The 21,466-nt window shown below is 30.2% G+C and overlaps 2 protein-coding genes across 3 annotated transcripts; one reads left to right on the top strand and one right to left on the bottom strand.

Moving 5' to 3' along the window:
• The first annotated feature begins 1,703 nt into the window (after positions 1–1,703).
• Positions 1,704–5,174, top strand: LOC101251172 (LOB domain-containing protein 27). The gene is made up of 2 exons (XM_004236475.5): positions 1,704–2,644; positions 4,956–5,174. The coding sequence occupies exons 1-2, from the start codon at positions 1,839–1,841 to the stop codon at positions 5,059–5,061; spliced, it is 912 nt and encodes a 303-aa protein (XP_004236523.1). The 5' UTR covers positions 1,704–1,838; the 3' UTR covers positions 5,062–5,174.
• A 1,192-nt stretch (positions 5,175–6,366) lies between these two features.
• On the bottom strand, positions 6,367–13,146 carry LOC101268855 (zinc finger protein BRUTUS-like At1g74770). 2 transcript variants are annotated; one of them, XM_010320660.4, is made up of 12 exons: positions 12,567–13,146; positions 11,780–11,998; positions 11,207–11,401; positions 10,806–11,128; positions 10,339–10,570; positions 8,512–10,196; positions 7,804–8,022; positions 7,585–7,722; positions 7,055–7,289; positions 6,904–6,963; positions 6,729–6,800; positions 6,367–6,641 (listed from the first exon to the last, which is right to left on the bottom strand). In XM_010320660.4, exons 1-12 carry the CDS (start codon positions 12,828–12,830, stop codon positions 6,540–6,542), a joined length of 3,744 nt encoding a protein of 1,247 aa, XP_010318962.1. In that variant the 5' UTR covers positions 12,831–13,146; the 3' UTR covers positions 6,367–6,539. The 2 variants fall into 2 exon arrangements, with proteins under 2 accessions (XP_010318962.1, XP_025885853.1); XM_026030068.2 differs by having other exon boundaries at positions 11,780–12,051; positions 12,567–13,016.
• Between the last annotated feature and the right edge of the window lie 8,320 nt (positions 13,147–21,466).

The following is a 21,466-nucleotide window of genomic DNA, read 5'->3' as shown; positions in this document are numbered from 1 at the left end:
GTCAAATTTTTCATGCACAACTAGTATATTTTTATAAATGACAATAATAATATACCGTAACAAAATATTTCATCCATTAATTCTAATAAATCTATTCTTAGATATAACTTTTTCTTATTTATCCCAACAAAAAATAAGTAACTATATTCTATCAAATTGTATCATACAAAAACACCTTATTGCCGATGTTATATTAAATGGTTTTGTGCCGATTACATTATATTTATTCATGTTTAAATTTAAGGGTCTAATTTTATTTAAATTAAATAACCTCTTACCCTTTGCTAAACTTAATATTAATATTTTTAATAAAATTTTAACACAATAAATTAATAAAAGTTCAACATACTTAATTTTTGTTATTGGTCAAAACTTAAGAACATTGTAAATTTAAAGAAAAGAAACTAATGCTTATTAGTTATTACCAACCTATTGTAGACTGTTTTCAACCATGCAATTAACAACACAAAAGTAAGTACGATTTAATTTTCTATTTTTTTTATTCTTAAAAGATTCTGACTAGAACATATGATTAAGAAAACCAGCTTAACTATAATTAAGGGTAATTTAGTTTAAATAAACTTTGACCTTGGATTTTAAAGTGGGTATATTCCGTGAAATAAGTATTTATCGAAGTTGAATGGATTATTTACTCTTTTTTTTTTATATTCAATTTCAGCTTCATTTCAAATCTTATTTCTTTTATTCGAAGAAAAGTGTATTTCAAGACATTATAAACTTATTTGGAAGCTCTTTAATAATTGACGTGGTATATATTTTTCTAGCATTTCGGGGACTGTGTAATCAATATAATTTTGTTGTATTTAAATATTAGTAACTAACTCAAATCCTTTGATCAAGAGTAGTTTGGTAAAGTTTTTAAAAGGTCAAAAAAAAATTCTTTCTTTCAAAAAAATGCTTATTTAAAAATAACAAAGGATCAAAACAAAGGAAAATATATATGAAAAACATAATTATTTCTAATCACAAAAAAATTTTCAACCAACATAATTATAAATATATAGATATTTTATTTTTATTAATAACTTAGGTTAGATGTCTTTTTTATATAGCGTATATTAGATGGAGATTTTGATTGGTCCTTATTTATCTGTTGTAACAATAATAATTCAACTAATTCGAAGAATTGTGGAGGATCTTTTTAATTTTTCTTTCAAAACGTGAAGCTTGTACTTCAATATTGAAAAAATGAAAAATGCTTGTAATCAAAAGAAAGTGATTACCTTTTTTTTAACGTACTCTTTTTTTTTGGACTCCTCATTTTTAGAGCATGTCTTACACAAGCCCTTTTATAATTAATGTCAAAACTAAGAAGTATAGTTTTTTTAGCATTATTATTTTCCCAACTTTATGCCTAGAATCTTATGTCCAAAATGTATACATGTAGTCAATTTAGCCTATAAATAAGTAATTTTGTATTTTTAGTATTCGTTTTCTCCGCGATGATAAAAGCAAGAAAAAAAAAGATCAAGAGTAAAGTTATAACCACAAGTGTGTCACATAATGAGGAGAAAAAGTCCTATTTTTTTGGTGAGTGAAAAAGTACTAGGCTCTGCTGTTAGTAAAAAAAAACATTTCCGTTTTTCACTCTTTTTACTTTTTACTAAGTCCTTAACGAGCTTTGAGTAAAATCCGCTATTAAATAGACAAGTTCTAAACTTCAAATACTCTGCCATTTGGCTTCTTTCTGTCTTCCCTTTCTTAATACTTTGTTCACATTAATTAACACACACTCCCATCTATTTCTCTTCAAAATCTCATTTTGAATGTCATTTTTGAAACTTTATCTAAGTGTTTGATGCTTTGCACAGCAAAATATGACTCTAAAGGGTGGCACCAGCCAGGCGTGTGCTGCGTGCAAGTACCAGAGGAGGCGGTGTCACGACTGCCCCTTAGCACCCTATTTCCCTGCTGATCAACCCAAAATGTTTCAGAATGCGCATAGGTTGTTTGGGGTCAGCAACATTTTGAAAATACTAAGACAGCTTGATCCCTCTCAAAAAAAAGTTGCAATGAGATCTATTATTTACCAAGCAAATGCCCGTGACAAATATCCTGTATATGGATGTGTAGCGGAGATACAAAATTTATTATATAACATTCAATTCTACGAAGAGGAACTTCAAGCTGTTAATGCACAACTAACATTTTACAGACAACAACAGCAACAACAAGAAATCTCAACGAGCCTTAGTGATTCTGTTTCCCAAATACAATTGGGAATGCCGCCTCCTGTTTCTGCATCTACACCTGCTAATGGAAATGGGTTAACACTATTTCATCAAGATATTCATCAAGATATGACTTCTCCATATAATGTTGCTGCCAATGCTGTGTTGCCTGTTCAATCTTATCCCTCTTACTCAAATAACAACTATGCTGCTTACAACAATACTACGTTTGTAGACCCTAAAGAAAATAATGCAGTCAATTCTTTATGGATTCAACAATCGTATGGTAATAATGTTTGTAATAATAATATTATGCAATCTCAGTTACCAGCTTCCCAAACACTTGTTGTCCCACAAGAAGTCACACAAGACTACGATGGGATTCACCCATATTTTGATGGTATTGATGACAGACAGTCTTATAATGGTTCTAAAGATGCATATGAATCGAGGTATGCTCATTTTCTTCGAATTGTTTCTTTTATAGTTACGACCCATCATATACTTGAGTTAAGAGACTTTTCTTACAATAGCTGAGAGGAATATTATTAAGGCCATAACGTGAATATCATTCTACAAGTCAAGTCAAACAAGTACAAAACTAGGGAGCACTAGACTCTTAATACTATTTACAATCTATCCCATGGACATACCCTATGTATTTGCCTTTCCATACCCTTGTAATCGTTCTATTCTACCCTGTAACTCCTTTTATATTTATGTGATGATTAAATTTGTATATACATGTTTCTGTCTGAACTGCTTCAAGTTCCTCCCTTGCCCGGGATATTATATTGTTGGTCCATACATAGAAGCTACTAATTCATTCTTCAATTGTTTCCAGAGTCTTCTTTTTATCCATGCCAAAATTTGTTAAGTTGCACCTCTTGGCAATACCACACCAATCCAGCCCTCACTGTAATCCCCCAATGACATTTCGTAAACAAATGTTGGTGCGTTTCAACACAATCTTCCTCACACTAGCAATATGCTTCATTCTCTACTTGTATTTGCATATTCTGTAATCTATCTTTAGTGAGCAGTCTTCCTTGGTACGCCAGGCATACTCAATAAGATTGGGGGCCTCAAGCTAAACTTAGACATGGGCCCTAATATTTTACTTTTTTCATCATATACACTTTTATTTAAAATCTACATTTTCTGGTCTTTTTTTTAGATGTGAAGTCCTATTTTATAATTGATTTGTTTTAGTAATCTCTTTTCAATTGATAATATAGCTAATACATTCAATCTTTCATGAGATATTATTGATATTAAAAAGAATTTAATCAATTTTAATTTCAAAAAACTTCTTTCGGCTAAGGCAACAATTACCAAAATTGTTAACACTATTCTGTAAGCAATATGTGTATTTAAAAAAGAATCAAGTCTTTTTATTTGATTGAGTATTTTCATTAGATCATTATTTTCTAATTGTATTATTTCTCTTAACACTTCTAATTCAAAAAATAAATTTAAACCATCAATATAGAATAGCTATTATGTGATAAAGAATGTTTAAGGTTAAGACAATGTTTTTTTAAATTCTCATCAGCTTGTAATATCAATTTACCACTAAATAAGAAATCAAAATATGTTCATTTGCTTCAGTTGGTTCATTTCTATTCTAAAGTGAAAAATAGCGTAATCTAATATATTGTTGGGTTTTAAAAGGTGTGAATGGAAAATGAAAATTGTGACTTTTATAAAGAGTTGTGAATTCTATGAAAAGTTGCGATTTTTATGAAGAGTTGTTACTTTTATGAAAGTTTGGAATTTTATGAAAGGTTGTGACATTCCCGGAGGGCTATCACTTTTAAAGAGTTGTGACATTTTTAATAAGGCACAGTAAGCATCTGTTCAGACTACCCTTTGTTGTTTATAAATACAGGGATTTCCTCTGATTTTAAAACAACCAATTTTCTGGACTTCTTCTACAACTACTAAATCTAATACTTGAAGTGTATTTTATTGTCGTTGAGTGGTACACTGTGATAATAGGTATCAATACACTGGTGAATAAGATTGTTCAATCCTAGGAGGATATATTCCATTAACCTAGGTTACTTGAGGGGAATAATTTATGTAAGAGGACATTGTGCATTCACTGGGCTTGATATTTCTTTCTTAACAACAATATTTTGTATATTGTTTCTAATCTGTTTTTGATTCAATTTTCTCTATTGGTTTTAATTTTCTAGTTTTAAAAATACTCTTTAAACTTTGTTGTTTCTTACCAAATCCATCAAAGTTTTTATTCTAAGTATCATTATATATATATATATATATATTCCTTAGTAGAAATCATAGCACTTATAGTACAAATAATTTTTTTTAAAAAATAACATTTATAAGGTAAAAAGAAATAAAAATGTGGCCCTAGCCTAGGTGATGGCTTTAGTGGCCTGAGGATTAAGACGGCGCTGGAGCCATAAGATAAATCTCTGTCTAGGCTGCATAATAGAGCTCCAAAGCAAGTGTGCCTCTGGACATCTGTGTAGTAAACCTAGCATGGCTTGGTAGCTACTGGTCATACATATCTGTCTTGAAAGCATTCAGTTTCTTTCAATACCAATTACAATCTTAGGATGGTGTGTGCTCCCAAATATTATCGATATCCCCCAACGACATTCAGTAAACAAATGTTGGTTCTCTACTTGTATTTAGAGAACAGTCTTCATTGGTATGCCAACAATAAGATAAATTTTTGTATTGTTGTTGTTGTTTTTTCTGTTTCTGAAATGAGAATTTTGTCTAATGCAGTTCAGAGTCATCGCTGAAAGACACAAGACAGTCTATGGAGCATGTTGCTGAGAATGAATTAAAGAATGCTGCAGCATGTTTCACTCTTACGAGCATCAACGGATAGAATACAAAGAAATATAAGAAGAATGATAACAGAGTGGCTTTTTCTTTTGCCGTTCAAATATAACTATTGAGAATGTACTGCCAATTTTAGAATACATTTCACATGACATGTTATATTTGGTTTTTGGGAAGTTGGACACTAGCTTGTTTTTCTAGTCTTGGTACACTAGAAAAAACTATAAAAAGAATTCATAAGCGACATGGCAAAAATCTGCCGCATGTCCTTGATCACATCATCATGAAGATTAGTAAAAGTTCTTCATGTTCGTGTCCTTCGTTTGCCAGACAGTTGCCAGAAAGTCAGCACATTAGTTTGCCTCTCTCCAAATATATATTTAAGGTGACCTTGTTAGCTTCCAACAAATGTATGTAATCTTCAATAATAGTCCTCGGGAGCGATATAGTATGTCCTTCTCATTGATAAGTTGGACGGCTATAGGCAATTTGTTTCCACTTCTAGTTCTTTGTATCACATCTCGTTTACTGATTGTAACCTTTTTTGATGCAACGAGACATGATTACTTCATCTCATATGTTGCCTTCATATAAGATGATTTGCTTCTTTTGCTACAATCTGTATCAGTCCTTCTATATGTAGACCTCATTATATGTCCTACAACCTAAATACAGACAGTTGCAGATTGGAAAACCATTAATTCATGTTCCGAATATAAATGTTAACCTTTTTCCTTTTTGGATCATATTATCTCTTCTTATTATTTGTTTAACACACTTGTACACATGTAGAGGGAATTAATCCTTTCCTTATGAACTCACTTTTTCAAAAATATTGTGAAGGGCTGCCTATCTGAGCTGTAAAGAAGTTGCTTTTAAGGTCTACATCAGTGTGAGTTTGGGCTGTCCTTATATATATAAGTTTTAACTGGGCAAGGAAAAATTAAAGACATTGTAACAGAGAACACAAGTACTAGCATGGCCTAGAAGGATTAAAACAGATAGTGCACTACTATTTATATACTGCAGGCTGTAGCATTTGCTAATCTATGATCGGAATATCGAGCAAAAGTTCTGTAGAAGAATGAGAAAGATAATGGATTGTGTGATCTTTGGTGTTCCAATGACAATAGTGTTCAAGAGAGGCAGAAACTAAATGGAAGCAGTGGTATATTTGACCCAATCATGTATTCATCAAGAAATTGGAAAATGTAGAACGAACCATGTCAAAAGTATATTTTGGGAAAATGAACAAGAAACAAATATATTTCTTGCATTATTTCCTTCGACTGACTTGGTCAAAATTGTTCTTATAAGAAGTTAGCACCATCATCTCGGAGTGAATGCAGAATTTGACATTGTCCTCACTGGAAATTACTTTAACATGAATCAGAATCCCAGAATCTTTTGATTTTAACACAAGAGGAATTGTTAATAGATGTGGTACACACATAAGTTTGTAAAGGAAAAAAAAGCGTTCTCTACATTGTGGATATGTTAATTAACACTCCTCGTGGATTTTGATCATACAAGTCTTGTGTTGTACGAGCCACAAGAGGAGCACTTGTGATAGAGCCAGTGGAAGGAAGCTGTTCCTCTCTTTTCACAGTCATTGCATAGTATAGCCTGCTAGGACCGTCTTAATGTTAATAAATTGGTCTAACCCAACCAGAACATATTCATTCATAAGAATCAGTAAATAGAAAAGCGAACCTGAGTCTGGCCAGCATACTCCTCAGGAATTTTCTGTTCAGACAGCAATGCATCTAACATCTCAAAGTACACCTGAAATTAAGCACCAAGTAAGCTAGTCATATGGTACAATTTAAGACTCACGGTTTTAGGAAAAGGGTTATAAGACACTTTTAAGCTAAAATGGTTTTCTGACCTGCATATCTCCAAGTGACTTGCTACATATTGGACATGTATAATGACTACAAGTGTATTCCTGAAAGGAATAGAGAGGAATAAGCAAAACAGCCTGCAAGTTCATTTTAAGTTTAATTGATAAAGAAACAAAGTAAGCATGAGCTTAATACCTGAAAACATTTGGAGTGCATCAGATGGCCACAAGGAAGTGCTTTGACAGGATTGGTCGAAGTGAAAATGTACTCGTGGCAGATTGGACAGTTTTCTTCCAGACACTTCTCTCTGCATACGTGAACAGAAAGAGACTTTGACATGCAAGCATTGCAATTCATGCAATGGAAGTAACCGACCCCTAATCCTTTTCCCAACCGGCAGAGATTGCAGAAAGGGCAGTGGTAGATTTGCCTGTTCAAAATCTCTCGTGTCAGAACAAGAAATTGTAGTACAGCATATATAACTATTTATTTAAGATAAAGACAGTTGATAATGCAAATCTATCAAGTAGTACTTATTTGTTAATCTACATATACATGCCTGTTGATGATTTTGACCTTTTAATAATTCTTCTTAGTTAAAAGCTAAGTAGCAAAACCTGTCACTTTAACTCATTGGTTACCCATTTATGCATAATTTTAAGGCAATATATCATATATGGTATCATGATCGACCAATGAGAAAATGTGAACCGGATTTTTCTCACCTTTCATCATCAAACAACTTGCAAATTTTGCAATAGTATCTACCCATGGAGAAGCCATCGCAAGAGGGAGTTGAGCAACTAGGACCGATAGGTTGTATTTTCAAGCACTTCATACACATCATCTGAGTGATAGTTTTTCTGCAAGCATGTCATAACCAGAATTGGGATATCTCAAAAACAAAAAACTAAAAGAAAGTTCTGAATTTACATGGAACTCACCTGTCCAGAGTATGATCAGTAGTTTCATCATGACACCGTATGCAGGGAAAAAGCTTCTTGCAGCATGGAGCAAGAAGCTTGCAGTTCCTCTTGTAATGACTGCAACCAAAAATGATTTCCTGTTCATCACGATAAGAGGGACACTGACCGGGGAATTTCTCTGTATCGTTTGCAGCAGCAACCTCAGAATCAGATAGCTTTTGAGTCAAAATCCATTGACTGGCAGAAAGAAATTAGCTCTAGTCAGATCCCATAAAATTGCACAAGAATGATTTTAGAAATTCTTGATAACAACATATATCATTGTTTTTGCATTTAAATATCCATTCGCTGAGTGCCTGTTTGATTGGATGGTAGGAGGGATTGATCATTGTATAAAGTGTAGCATTAGTTTATACATTGTTTTGTTGGATGGTAGGACTAATTAATCAGTAAATAGAATTCAGACATTGTTTTATTACAAGATGGAAAGTAGTTTTTGTGAAGTAGTAGAAAAGAACAAAAACCGAAAAGTAGACTATCTAGAAATCAGGTGTTGGATTATTTCAGTTGTTTCACCAAAATACGCAATGAAAACCAAGATGTAATGATTGTTTAGGTATTATGTAAAAGTTTATCTTACTTATGCAGTTGATCTGAGACAATAATCAATATCCTTGCCTGTTATTTAAGGAGAAAAACAAAGGATGGAAGTTGAAATATACTTGCCTCATCAGCAAGCTCTGCATGAGGTGTGATCTCATTTCAGAATCCAAAGACGAGTCACAGGATATTTTCCTAATTACAGAAACCAGTTCCTCTTGAGTTAATAGATGATGCTCCTGAAGCCTTGATTTGTCACATGATTCTATGTCCTGGCAAGTTGTCTCTTTCTGAGCAATACTATCAACTGTCTCAGTGTATTTGTTCTTGTCAACCACAGTAGAGTATCGTGCCATATCTTCAGATAGATCAATATTCTGTTTTCCCTTGGCATTGTGTGCTTTATCTTCAGTAAAAGATCCATGCTGATAAATATCATGATTAACAAACTCTGATCCTTTCTCATTCCAGATTCCTTGTTTAACACCATTTCTTGACAGATATGTAGAGACAGCTTCTAGAGGATCAATAGACAAGAAAGGAGCAATCTTTGGTTCCATTTCTGCATTCAAACTCTCTTCTCTCTTTACAGGTTCCCACCATTCTCCTAGCCACTCAAAAAACTTTGTATGTTTTGTAACTTTGCGCCACAACATCATCATGCCGCGCTGTTCATCCGGTGTTAGAGAAGCCATCAACCACGGAATCATTTCTTGTAGAATCTCTGTTTTTGTTCTTCCAAGCATGTTTCCGACAATCTTTTCTTGTTCCTCAACAGAAAAATGTTCTCTGAATAGTGGCCAGAGTTCAATTTCTTCATGGTTGATGTGGTCAGTTAATGTTCTTTGCATAGATATGCATGCATTATGGAGCTTTAAGCAAAGCCTTTTGTACTTGAACTTCTTACCATCAACTACTTCATCACCTTGCAAACTGATGAATTTGTTTAAGATAACAGAAATCTTGTTGAAATTCTCTACCTCCAAATTATGGTCAAGGCTGTAGGAATGGCTAACATTTTGGAGTGTTACCCTTGATTCCAAAGCAGGAAAGGCAACTTCATCCTCAGAATTACTATGAATCCTTAATAGGAAGTGTAGATGATGGAAGCGTCTGTGAAATTCAGCGAGAACTCCAACATCTTCAGCCAGCTTAACTGACAGGGATACGACATCCTGTATATCGTTAATCAGGGCTTTGTGAAAGAAATGGACAAAGTCTATTGGTATAAACTCACGAATCGGAACTTTTAGATCATTGCTTGATCTGGAAGAAGTTCCAGGAAAGAAAGATAAACTTTTCTGTGAGTCTGAGGAAAATATTTGTGTATTGATCCCATAAGAATAAGATGTATCAAGCTTCTCGATGATGCCAAGGGGAGAAGGGTGATAAGATACAGAATTCTTTGATGTCACGGCTGAAGCTGATTGAAATAACAGATTATTAGATTGATCAAATGATTGCATATCTGATTGTAAAAAAGAGCTCCCGGAATTATTAAATGACTTCTCCAGCAAGGAGCTTCTGCTACTGAACATTTCTTCCAAATCTTTCCTAAACTTTTCAAGTGAAATCTTGCCAGAATAGCCCGTACGAACCCATTCATACAAGAGAGAAGTGAAGGACCTGTTAACTACAGGAGATCCCAGCATTACATTATTTAGGATCAGTTTGGACTCATCCTCAGATAAATGAGCTGAGAACCAGATAATCATGCACTTTAGCAACCCAAGAGGCAACATCTGCAGGCTTCTGTACAATAACCAGAGCTGCAATTCATGGCTGCAGTTCTCTCTAATGACCAAAAAAACCTGTAAGAAACAAGGGAACAACAAAGAAGTCAACGTAAAATCTAATCTCCAACTACTACGTAATTTAAGTAGATATTGAAGTTTCCTCGCAAGTTTCTTATAAACATTAAGTTGAGTTGTCCATAAGATTTTGAAAATATACCTTTGTTTCTAGAAAGTGAAGCTTTTTGCTGATCCTCCCAACAAATGATTCTACTTCCTGGCAAAGCATTTCTACGAGAACATTTAACTGTATTACATCTTGCAGCTTGCAGTATAGTAATCTCTGTAGTTCCTCAATTTGACTTCCTTCAATAAATTGTTCATGAGAAGCTGATGCGTCACTCTTGTTTAGTTCATCTATCAACGGGTAAAAGGTCTGATCCAGTGCAATGCTGTAAATAATGTGACTGTTAGAAAAGAACGCAAATATAATTTTAGATGTAATAGTTTTAAAATTTCTAGTGTTCTCCACAAATATATCCACATGTCGAGTCAAAATTACTGGTTCATTTTAACCCGTGGCCAATAAGCTACATCCACCACTAATGTCAATGAATTAAGATCAAACTGATTTTATGTCAAGTACAAGAATTTGGCTAAAATATTTAATGATGAGCAAGCTATAACCTGTAGAAGTTGAGAACTTCTGCAAAAAACTTCAACTGAGCTACCAACGACATTAAGGTTGATAAACAAAATGAGTTTCTTAAATGATGTAGTTCCTCCAGTATTTCTTTCAGATCTCTTCTGATAGCAGCATGCCAAAGATGGAAACCATCAATCGGGTTCTTCTTTGTCGGTAGCTTCATTTCACTTGAATGAACCACGATGGTTCTCTCTTTTAACATGTGCTTCATATTGGCTATTCCATAATGAGAATTAGCGCCTTTTCCATGTTCTAAGCAGGATTGAGCAGACAACTCGTTGTTATCAAGCCATGAGATGAACACCTTCAAAATAAACATCAGTTGTTAGATGAGCCAATTCAACTATCTAATATTTAGTCGGAAAAGAAAGTTATAATGTACCTCTTGGATAAGTGTCTCTTCAGGTAAAACGACATGAATGAAATTCAGAAAGTCTGTCTTTCTAACTGATGAAAGAGAAGTTATAACCCAAGGCAAAAAATCCTCCAGTAACAACAGGGGAACACTACATAGATACTGCCAGACAAGCCTGGCCTGTTCTTTAGATGAGAATCGTTTCATCAACGAAGGGAAGATCTGCAGTGACATATCACATGACAGAGATTTCAGGAGAAGAGACAAGGAAAAAGAAAAAGAACAGAAACTTTTGTTAAGAATCAACACGTTAAAGCTATAAGTTGTTCAAACAGTAAGTGCTCTCACTCTCGAGAATGAAATATTCCGAGTTAGTTAATGAGAGAAGACTACTCTTAGAGCAAATCCACGTTGAAGGTTAAGTAGCATAACTTTCTATCAAGAAAAAGTCTGAAGTATCGTCTATATAGCTAGAAAGATGTCATATCAACTCTGTGTATCTAAGTATTATGAAGTTTAAAACCAATAGAGGCTAAAAGATCTAAAAATGAAATATGTATGTTTCAAACTAAACGGAAATTGTGAAATTTTAGTGAATACCTGCTCCTCTTCTTTCAGCATATGCTGAGAGATGATAGTCTCAATGGTACCTATGTAACACGTAAGTCCATTGAACAACTTGGCAAACTCCTCCGTTTCCTTTTGTAAGCAATCTATGCATTTGAAGATGGAAACGAACAGATCATCTATACTTTTATGCTCCAAAGAATAAGTATAGACTACATTCTTCACTTGTGCATCAAGTGCAAGAAAGACGACCTGTCAAGATTAACACTCCGACCTCAGAAGAGCTGGAGGAACATTCAGTGTCTCTGCAATGGGTTCAACTGAATCCATTATCTTTGACAAGGAACGTAAATATATATATGTGAAAAGTAAAAATTTTCAACAAGTGTGCATTAAATTGAAACTGTAGTTTACAAAAAGTATAACAAGTTCAGCTTAAGTTGAACTCATCAAGTTTAAATCTTGAACCCTCCTAGCTCTGAGAAGACAAGATGTAACTTGAAGATAAGATCTTCTTCGAAACTGAAGATGAACACGATTCAAGTTTGTAATAGAAATATCAAATAACAGAGTAGGTATTATTAAATAATGAGTCCATTGCACTAAATTACTCTGTTTGTGTTGATAATTTGGGACTTTTTGAACTACTCCCTTAGTTTCCTAAAGTCAACGTCTTTCATTGCAGCTCCTCATGATAATGAATTACTATAATTTTTTCACAATAATTAACAACAAACACCAAAGTTTAATTGCTGATTGCATATAATGAATCTAAAAAAGAAAAAAACTATAATTTTTTCTCTTGCAAATTAATTCTTACCTCATCTTCAGCAGCGCAATGGTACTTATATACAATTTTCAGGAACTCTAAACGTCTGCTAAGATCACGAACTAATTCAACGTGTTGTGAGCCAGTTTCCGAGGCCTCCACAGCTACACGATGGATGTCGGCAAGCTCAAGTATAATAGCCTTATGAGAAATAACGAAAAATAGAATAGGTGCGTCAACCAGTTTCACACCAGCTAAAGAAGAGGTCAAGTCCACCATGTCCGCATCCTTTTCGAGTTCTCCTAGGTCGTCCATTTGCAGCAGCGGTACCGCCACAATCACCACCAATCATCAATGGTAACAGAGACCAAAGGGGAAGCTTCAACATTGAAGGTCAATGGACATATAATGGCCAGATTAACTTCTTCCTTTGTTTCAATTGAGGCCTCTTCAGTGCCTCTTTCAGTTCAAACTTGTTCTTTTTTTAATTATTTTTTTAATAATGAATTAGTTGATCTGTGTTTTGATTTGTTGTGAAGCTGCCATGCTGGCTGACTGAGACGTCGAACCTAACGGCCATTGGCGCCTTCTCGAGTTCAGTTGACATTGATTGATTTTGTCTGGGAGCCACACGTCCAGGACACCTTACCCAGTAATTTTAAATTACATTTTAAAAAAAAAAAATTAAAAAAATATTTATTTTTCATTCATCCCTGATCCCACCCCCCACCGGTTAGTCCCCCGACCCCATCCCGACCCAAAAAATTAATTTTACCTTTAAAAATATTTTCAACTTTAAATTTTTATTTTTAAACTCCTAACCTCCGAGCCAGCCCCCACCCACCCCCAATTCCCTAAAAAATTAATTTTATTTTTAAAAATACTATCAAATTTAAATTTTTATTTTTTCACTCTTCCCCCTCCCCCTCTCCCCCACCCCACCCCATCACTACCCAAAAAATAATAATTAAAAAAGTATTTTCAATTTCATAAATTATTTTTTACTCTAGTAAAAATAAAAGATATTTTTCAAAATTATTTTTCATTCACAAATCAAACACTAAAAATTATTTTCGGAAAATATTTTCTACTCACCAACTAAATATGAGAAAAATAAGTCCAAATCTACTTATTTTTCAAAAAAATATTTTCTAGGAAAACATTTTCCTACGTATCAAACACACCTAAAATTAATTTATTTGTGCTCTTTACCTTTGGGTAGAAAATAAGTTTTATATTTGATTGTAAAAGTATATTACCTTTATTGACGAATTAATTATACAAGTTTAACATGCGTTTCGTTACTTAAACAATTGTATTGTTAATAATTCTCCAAAATAATGAATAGTCTTACGCAAAAGGATAAAAGTACACATTCAAGTAATTAGAGATTAAATATACTTAGTTAAATGTCATAAGGCTAAAATTAAGATTTACCAACAATTAAGGGATGAAAAAAAATACTATTAACAGTCTTCTTTTAACAACCTATTTATTAAAAAATTGAATTAATGTTATCAGATAGAATAATATTTTGATAAAACTTTTTACTCCCTGTAGAATTTGAACAATGTTTAAGTGTTAGTTAAAATTAAAACACTAATATAATAAAGGAAAAAGAGTAGGTAAAAATATTTTTAACTTTGATCGAAATTGTTATTATGATATCAAATTTTTTGAGGAACATTTTATTTCATTATTCCCTCCGTCCGATATTATCTGTCGTGGTTTTTATTTTTAGTGTCAAACAATAAAAATTTTGATTAACATTTAAGGATGCATTTTTGCATCATATTAATACGCAAAAAATTGTACTTTATAATACTTTTCATATAGTTTTAGAATATCTAATTTTTTTCTTTAAAATATCAAATTAATATGATCTAATTTATCTTTGAAAATTAGTTAATTTGACTTTCGATAAGCATAACATGACAAATATTTTTAAATGAAAAGAATATTATTTAATAATATATTCTAAAAATTTATAATATTCATATAAACATACGTATACTTTTAAAATAAACTATTAATAATTTGAATAAAGTCTTTTACAAAAATTTGATATAGTAACATTCTATAATAAATGAAAATTACTTTTACTTTATATATTCATTTTTATCTGTTTTCTAATTGTCTCTTGTGAGTTTGTGCCTGTGTGGCAATTCATTATTACGTGTTTCGTAACATGATACATGACACGTGTGTGTGTCCAGCTCAGCTTAGGCACGTGTCCGACACATTATACCTCGTGTCCATCGGTTTTTGACCATTGATTTGCAGTGACTAAATTAAATTAGCAGAAGCAAAGCTTAAGCACTTGTTTAATCTTAAATTAAGGACGGATTTGAGTATTAATTAGTGTGGCCTTTTGGTGTTTCTAATGAGACATTAGCACATTGATTAAGTACCTCCATAGATGTTGACTAAGTACGATCTCAAATTGATTAGTTCTTATTTTAAACCAACTTATTGTTTTTATCTGTCAATTATTAATGTTAATAAGATGATTAGTTATCTGATTAGCATTAATGAGCTCCCACTCCCTTCCCTCGTTGCAGAAGCTTCTTTCGAATATCCATTCTCCAATATATCAACTGTTCATTTAATTAACACCGTATTTGGATGGTTGTTATCCGTATGTATTTTGTTGTTAGTTTAAATATAATTTTATCGTGTTGTATCGTTTAGATTCATCATTAGGTAACGAAGAAAAATTCATTTTATAACTATCGATATGTTGTGATCGTATCTTTACCTTGATATTTTCTTTACTTATTATTTAATAATTATATTTATTTCAATTATCCTACCTATTCACATACTAGCTCTATCCCGTTCTCTACAATTTCCTGTGGATTTATCATTGAAATTACGAATATTCGAAATGATATAACAACAAAAAACAATTGTATTCATTTAAACAACACAATACATTATAAAACAATTCTTAAAACTATCCAAATAAAGTTTAAACATGGAAATTTAAAATGAGTGATATATAGTGTTGTATAACATGAAAATATTCAAACTCATCCTTGTTGAATCTCTTATAAAATAATATCAAAATTGCAAATATGAGATTAAATTCATTTTCTTTTTTAATGTTAGAAGCAACATGCCAACCAAATACAATATAAAATAATCTTAAATTTTATATTACTATCATTATTTTCAATTATGATAATCAAAAGACTATTAGTCTGCTTAAATAGTTAAATTTCAAGATTAAAAAGGAAATTGATAGAATTAAAAATAAAAGGCACATCTAATGGTATGATATATACCGTCTTCATTGTTTGGTAGTGACAACCTTCATTTAAATATAACAATTTTCAAGTTTCGTTTAGATTTAAGCTGTCCACAATATTAATTAACAGAATTTGTAACCTTCATAGTCGACAAAGCTTTTTTTCTTTTCCTTCACAAAAATAAAAATAAAAAATTAGCTTTGTTAACTAATAATATAATGCATTGACCATACATGTTACAAGTTTCAGAACAGTAATGATTTTCCCAGAAATTTCCTAAACAATAGAGACATATATATAAACAACTAAATAATGGCTATATTATAAAGCATGTGCCTAATAGTGAGAAAATAAAACAACTCAACAAGCATGAATTGGTGCGCACAAGCCCGATATCAAACAGAGTTTATTAAGGAAAAATTGAAACATTTAAATCAAAATAAATTTTATAGTTATTATTTAATTTATTTGTATTGTGCAGTAAATGTTGCACATATTTTGTCAATTTGATTGGGACCCACTAATCTAGAAAAAAACTGATGATTTATTTTTATACAAATTCATTTCCTATCTTCTTTTTCCCATTTTCTTTCAATTTTTCCTAAAATTTCTCTCTTAAATCAGTTTTTTTTTTTCAATTGATTGGGGCTCACGCTCTATTTTTATACAATTCATTAGCTATTTTTACCCTCCAATTTCTTTCAATTTCTCTCTAAATCATAATTTTCTTAAAAAATTATATATATTTCCACTGATATAAATTTTAATTATACACAAATTTTTAAAATTATAATGTACAGTTCCACTAATACATTAATAGTTATTGTATTAGTAGCTTCACAACAGTTTCTCTGTATATACAATGTAAATATTTACATTTGATACAATTTTGTGCATTGTTTTTTTATAAGGATACTTTTTGTATAATGATCATTTAGACATATACAATTGCACAAACTTATACATCCAAACTAAGGACGAACCTTCATTGTATAAATAAACAAATTTGAAAAAATAGACAACAGTTTCATATACTTATTCAACTTAAAACAACACCAATAAATATATGCATATAAACTACAACGAGTTCTATTTTTCATTTATATATATATTCCCAATATACACTTATATAAACAATTTCTTTTGTCTTTTTCTCTTTCTCGTTTTATACAAATTTAAATTGTATATGATTTCTCTCTTTGTCGTTTTATACAATTTATTTTATACAATTCGTTTCAATTGTATATGTATAGCGAATTATACACATGTATGTTTGTTATGGAGCGTAATTATGTAAACTTTGCTATAGCATACAAATATGAATTTTTTATTTGCTATATGTGAAAGTTCCCCGTTTATTAACATGCAAATACTATTTTTTGTCAACTTGTTTAATCTCATAAATAATATAAGTGAATAATAATTAACTTCAATTAATAAACATTCTAATTTTTTTAAAAAATAAAATAAAAGTTGATGTCCAAACATGATTTTGATTTTCAAATATTCTTTGTTAAATTCAATTTTATTTTTTTTTGCATTTTCAACCATAGAATTATCGTTGTAGCAACATATATCGATTTTTTGTTGTGACACAGAATTTTCTCGATAATGGATTATGGGCCAGAAGTGTTGTTCCAGTTGGGATTATTGGACAAGGAAAAAAATGTTGAAGTCTACAAATTCGTGTTCAATTAGACATTTTTGTCTCAAGTGTGTCCTTGTATTTCTACACATTTTTCTCAACAATTTATAACGATAAAAGTTTATGATACATCAAAATTAAAAACGAAGTCAGTTATAATTAGTCTCAAATTAACAGCAAATTAGCTATTGGGCCATGAATAACATGGGCTCAACCAAGATTAATCTGTGGCCCAAACTGTCCTCTTGAGTGTGTTGTTTTTTTAAAAAAATTATAATTCTTTTTTAAATTTTTGGTCCTTCATTGGCTCCATTCTTCCATCTCCCTAATCATGTGCAACAACCAATAATAATAATAATAATAATAATAATAATAATAATAATAATAATAATAATAGAATTATCGTTTATTTGAAGAAAATACTAGAAATTTGAACATGAATACATGATGATTGATTAAACACTAATATTGTAGTAAGTTCCTTCTTCACCTGCTATCAGTTTACCATCCCTTATATTTTTAAAAGCTTAGAAATAATAAAAATAAGAGTTGCTTGTCTATATGATCACTTAACTTTTTTGTTGGAGTTACATTTAATTAATATTCATATATTGTACAAAAGAATATTTATTCACTATCAAGTTATATTTAATACTTGTTATATAAAATAATATGTCTTATTTTTTAAATTGTTTTTTTTTTAAAAAAAATTACTTGTTAACTATTGATTTGATACTTATTGATGTATAAATTAAACTATTTATATTTTTGTTTAGAAAGCAAACCCATAAACATACGATAATGTTTGAAAGTATAAAATTTATCTATCTATTATATTTAGTGATTACATCAAATCATAAATACATAATTTACATTTGCACATAAAATTTTAATATTTAATCCTATAATTAATCAATATGCATCTTTAATTATTTAATCACTTAATTACATAAGTCGACGAAAAAGATTTAAAGTTTGTATAGATTGACCTTGAAAAAATTACTCTTTTAAGTTGAAAGTAAAAAAATCAAATTGAAATAACTTTTAAATCAAAAAACAAAAAATAGGATAAAATCTACTTTTAGTTTTGAATTATTTCAAGTCATTTTAAATTAATTTTTACCTTATCAAACATTTTGTCAACTTATTTAGAATCATTTTTAATTTATTTTAATTATTTTTTATATTTATTAAATAAAAAAACTAACTTAAAATAAATTATACCAACTTTTATAACAATTCAAACCCAATCTTAACATAAGTTAAAATTGTTGACTTATAGTACGTGGCATCTTAATCCATACTACGATGGCCTTTGTCTGATGTAGACCACAATCCATAAGTAGCATTGGTTCCACATAGAGGCTTTTAAACGAATCTATTTTTAAGTACTTGTTTAATTTTTTGTTTTTTTTAATGACAAATTAGAAAGGATAATATTTTTATTTATTATATTATTAATGAATTAATTTTTATATATTTTTTGGAAATCTTACAACTTTTTATAATTAATAGGTTTATATGATAAATTTATTATGTCAATAATTGTTTTCTTAATAGCTATGTCATTTTAAAATAGCTAACTTTTCTCATCGTGTAATTTTATGTATTTTCTCCTTCATATTTCAAACCTCCTAAATAAAAATTTTGTGTCTGCATACTGTTGTCAATAATATATGAGAGGATCATATCATGTAAAAAATATTACTCTTTTATTAAACTAAAATTCTATCAATAAAACTCGTATTTTTTTAGGAATAATTTTGCGATAATGTATTATATTTTTGTCATGAACTTTTTCTTATTTGATAAAATTATATATATATATATATATATATATAAAGACAATTTTAATAGATTTCACAACTAATGAGATTTTTGTGTTTACGAACACAAAATAACTTACAAAGAGAGTATTATACACATACAATTCACTTAATATATACTAGAGAAAGGTATGTCTTAACGACTAAACCATAATAAAAATGAATTAGAACTTAATTTAGCTAAAAACACTTATTGTCGTGGTAATCACGGTTTTTAAATTACTATCGACCATATGGATGATATTATTATTCCATTAATGAAATTTAACAATAAAACATACATTGGTGTGCTAATCATGATCTTTAATTTTAAGTTTTTAGCAATAAAACACAAAACACACCTGGCCTCTACCATGTGGATATAATAAGATATTAAACAACAATAGTTGTGGCAGTTTTCTTTTGGGTGCAACTGTGCAACCGATAAAGAAGAAAAAATTGTGGTTGACATTTCATTTATTAAAAAAAGGTTAAATACATTATGTACTAATTAAAAATAGTTTAAAATATATCATTTATTATATTTTTTTTCCAAATATATTCCTTATGTTATAAAAACTTATTCTTAATTTTAATAAATTAAGGGACACATTTTCAATACTTAAAATTAAATAATCCTTCCTCAAATTGAAAATCAAATTTTTAATGAACCTATAGATTTATCTACTATACACATAGTCGATAATAGTTGAATTTAATTAATGCAATCTGCTATTGAGGCTATTTAATATTCTCTCCATTCTGAATTGTTTGTCATATTATGCTTATCAAAAGTCAATTGACTAATTTTCAAAGATAAACTAGATCATATTAATTCAATATTTTAAACAAACAAACAAAAAAATTCTAAAATTATATGAAAAGTACTATAAATTATAATTTTTTGCATATTAATATGATAAAAAAATACATCTTAAAATGTTAGTCAAATTTTTATAATTTAACTCTAAAAATCGAAACTATGATAATAATACCGAATGAAGAAAATATTAGATATTTGTTGTTAGCAAGTGCGCCGGTCGGATTGACTAAACCAATGCAACAATCAAGAAGGCGATCGAGAAGACATGAGTTCCCAAACTGTAGTATAAGTCTTTATCGCAGATGTGAGCAAGAGCGTATTTCACAGCTGATTCAACATTCAAGATCATATTATGTTCTTCTATTTATAGTTTTAAAATTATTAACTGCTAATGCCAGCTCAAGTATATATACATATATATAGTAATATGTATATATGAGCGGGTACGTACAAAACTAAAAATAAGTTGGAGCTTTTTCCTTTTAACTTGAATTTGCAATTTTATTAGTTTTATTTTTATGTTAAGTTAAATTTAAATATTTTAAAGTTATATGGTTCCTCCGTTTCAAAAAGAATTACATCCTTTTCTTTTTAGTTTGTTTTAAAAAAAAATTAACCTCTTTTTATTTTTGGTAACATTTTACTTTCAACTTTTTACATGACATATTTAAAGTCACAAGATTAAGAGCAATTTTGTACATTCGACATAACTTTAATTTAGAAACACAACATTCAAAAATCTTTTTAATTTTTTTAAACTCCGTATCAAATCAAATCAGGTCATTCTTAATGAAACGGAGGAAGTATTATATTAAGAAACTATTATTTTTAAATACATATTTGACAAAATAATAGTTACTAAAGTTATACATGCAAACATTATTATTATTATTATAAAAAGGAAGAAGTGAATGTCATATCAATAAGTACACTATACAGTAATTCAATTATGTGAAGGTCTTTGTCTATATTCTGTTTCAAAAACACCAAAAGCTCCTGGCAATATAAAATTCATAATTCCCTAATCCACTGGCAAATTGCTCCACCTTCCTTGATGAGAGAATTTCGAATAGTGTAAATTTAAATAAAAGATATATATAACTATTTAAAAAAATTTAAAACCTTAAATTTATTATGTTGAAATTGAAAAAATAAAGAGGAAGTAACACGACAGAGAGAATACTTCGTTATAGGGACCCAAATACAACCAATTGCTTGTCCAGTTGTCCTGAAGAAAAAAGACCCCAAACAAGAAAACCTTTACCACTCTGTTTGGGCTGTGGTTAAAGTATTGTTTCGTAATATTATTGTATTATATCGTGTTGGTTATAACAGTGTTATTTTAAAGAATATTTAGTAGGTATTTGGTCATGTGATATCATAATTCATATTACGATATGGTATCGTGAGATAGAATGAATGTTTGG

Source organism: Solanum lycopersicum, chromosome 3 (assembly GCF_036512215.1).
Source record: "Solanum lycopersicum chromosome 3, SLM_r2.1".
NCBI classification, from domain to species: Eukaryota; Viridiplantae; Streptophyta; class Magnoliopsida; order Solanales; family Solanaceae; genus Solanum; species Solanum lycopersicum.
This window is presented reverse-complemented; position numbering and strand designations above follow the sequence as displayed.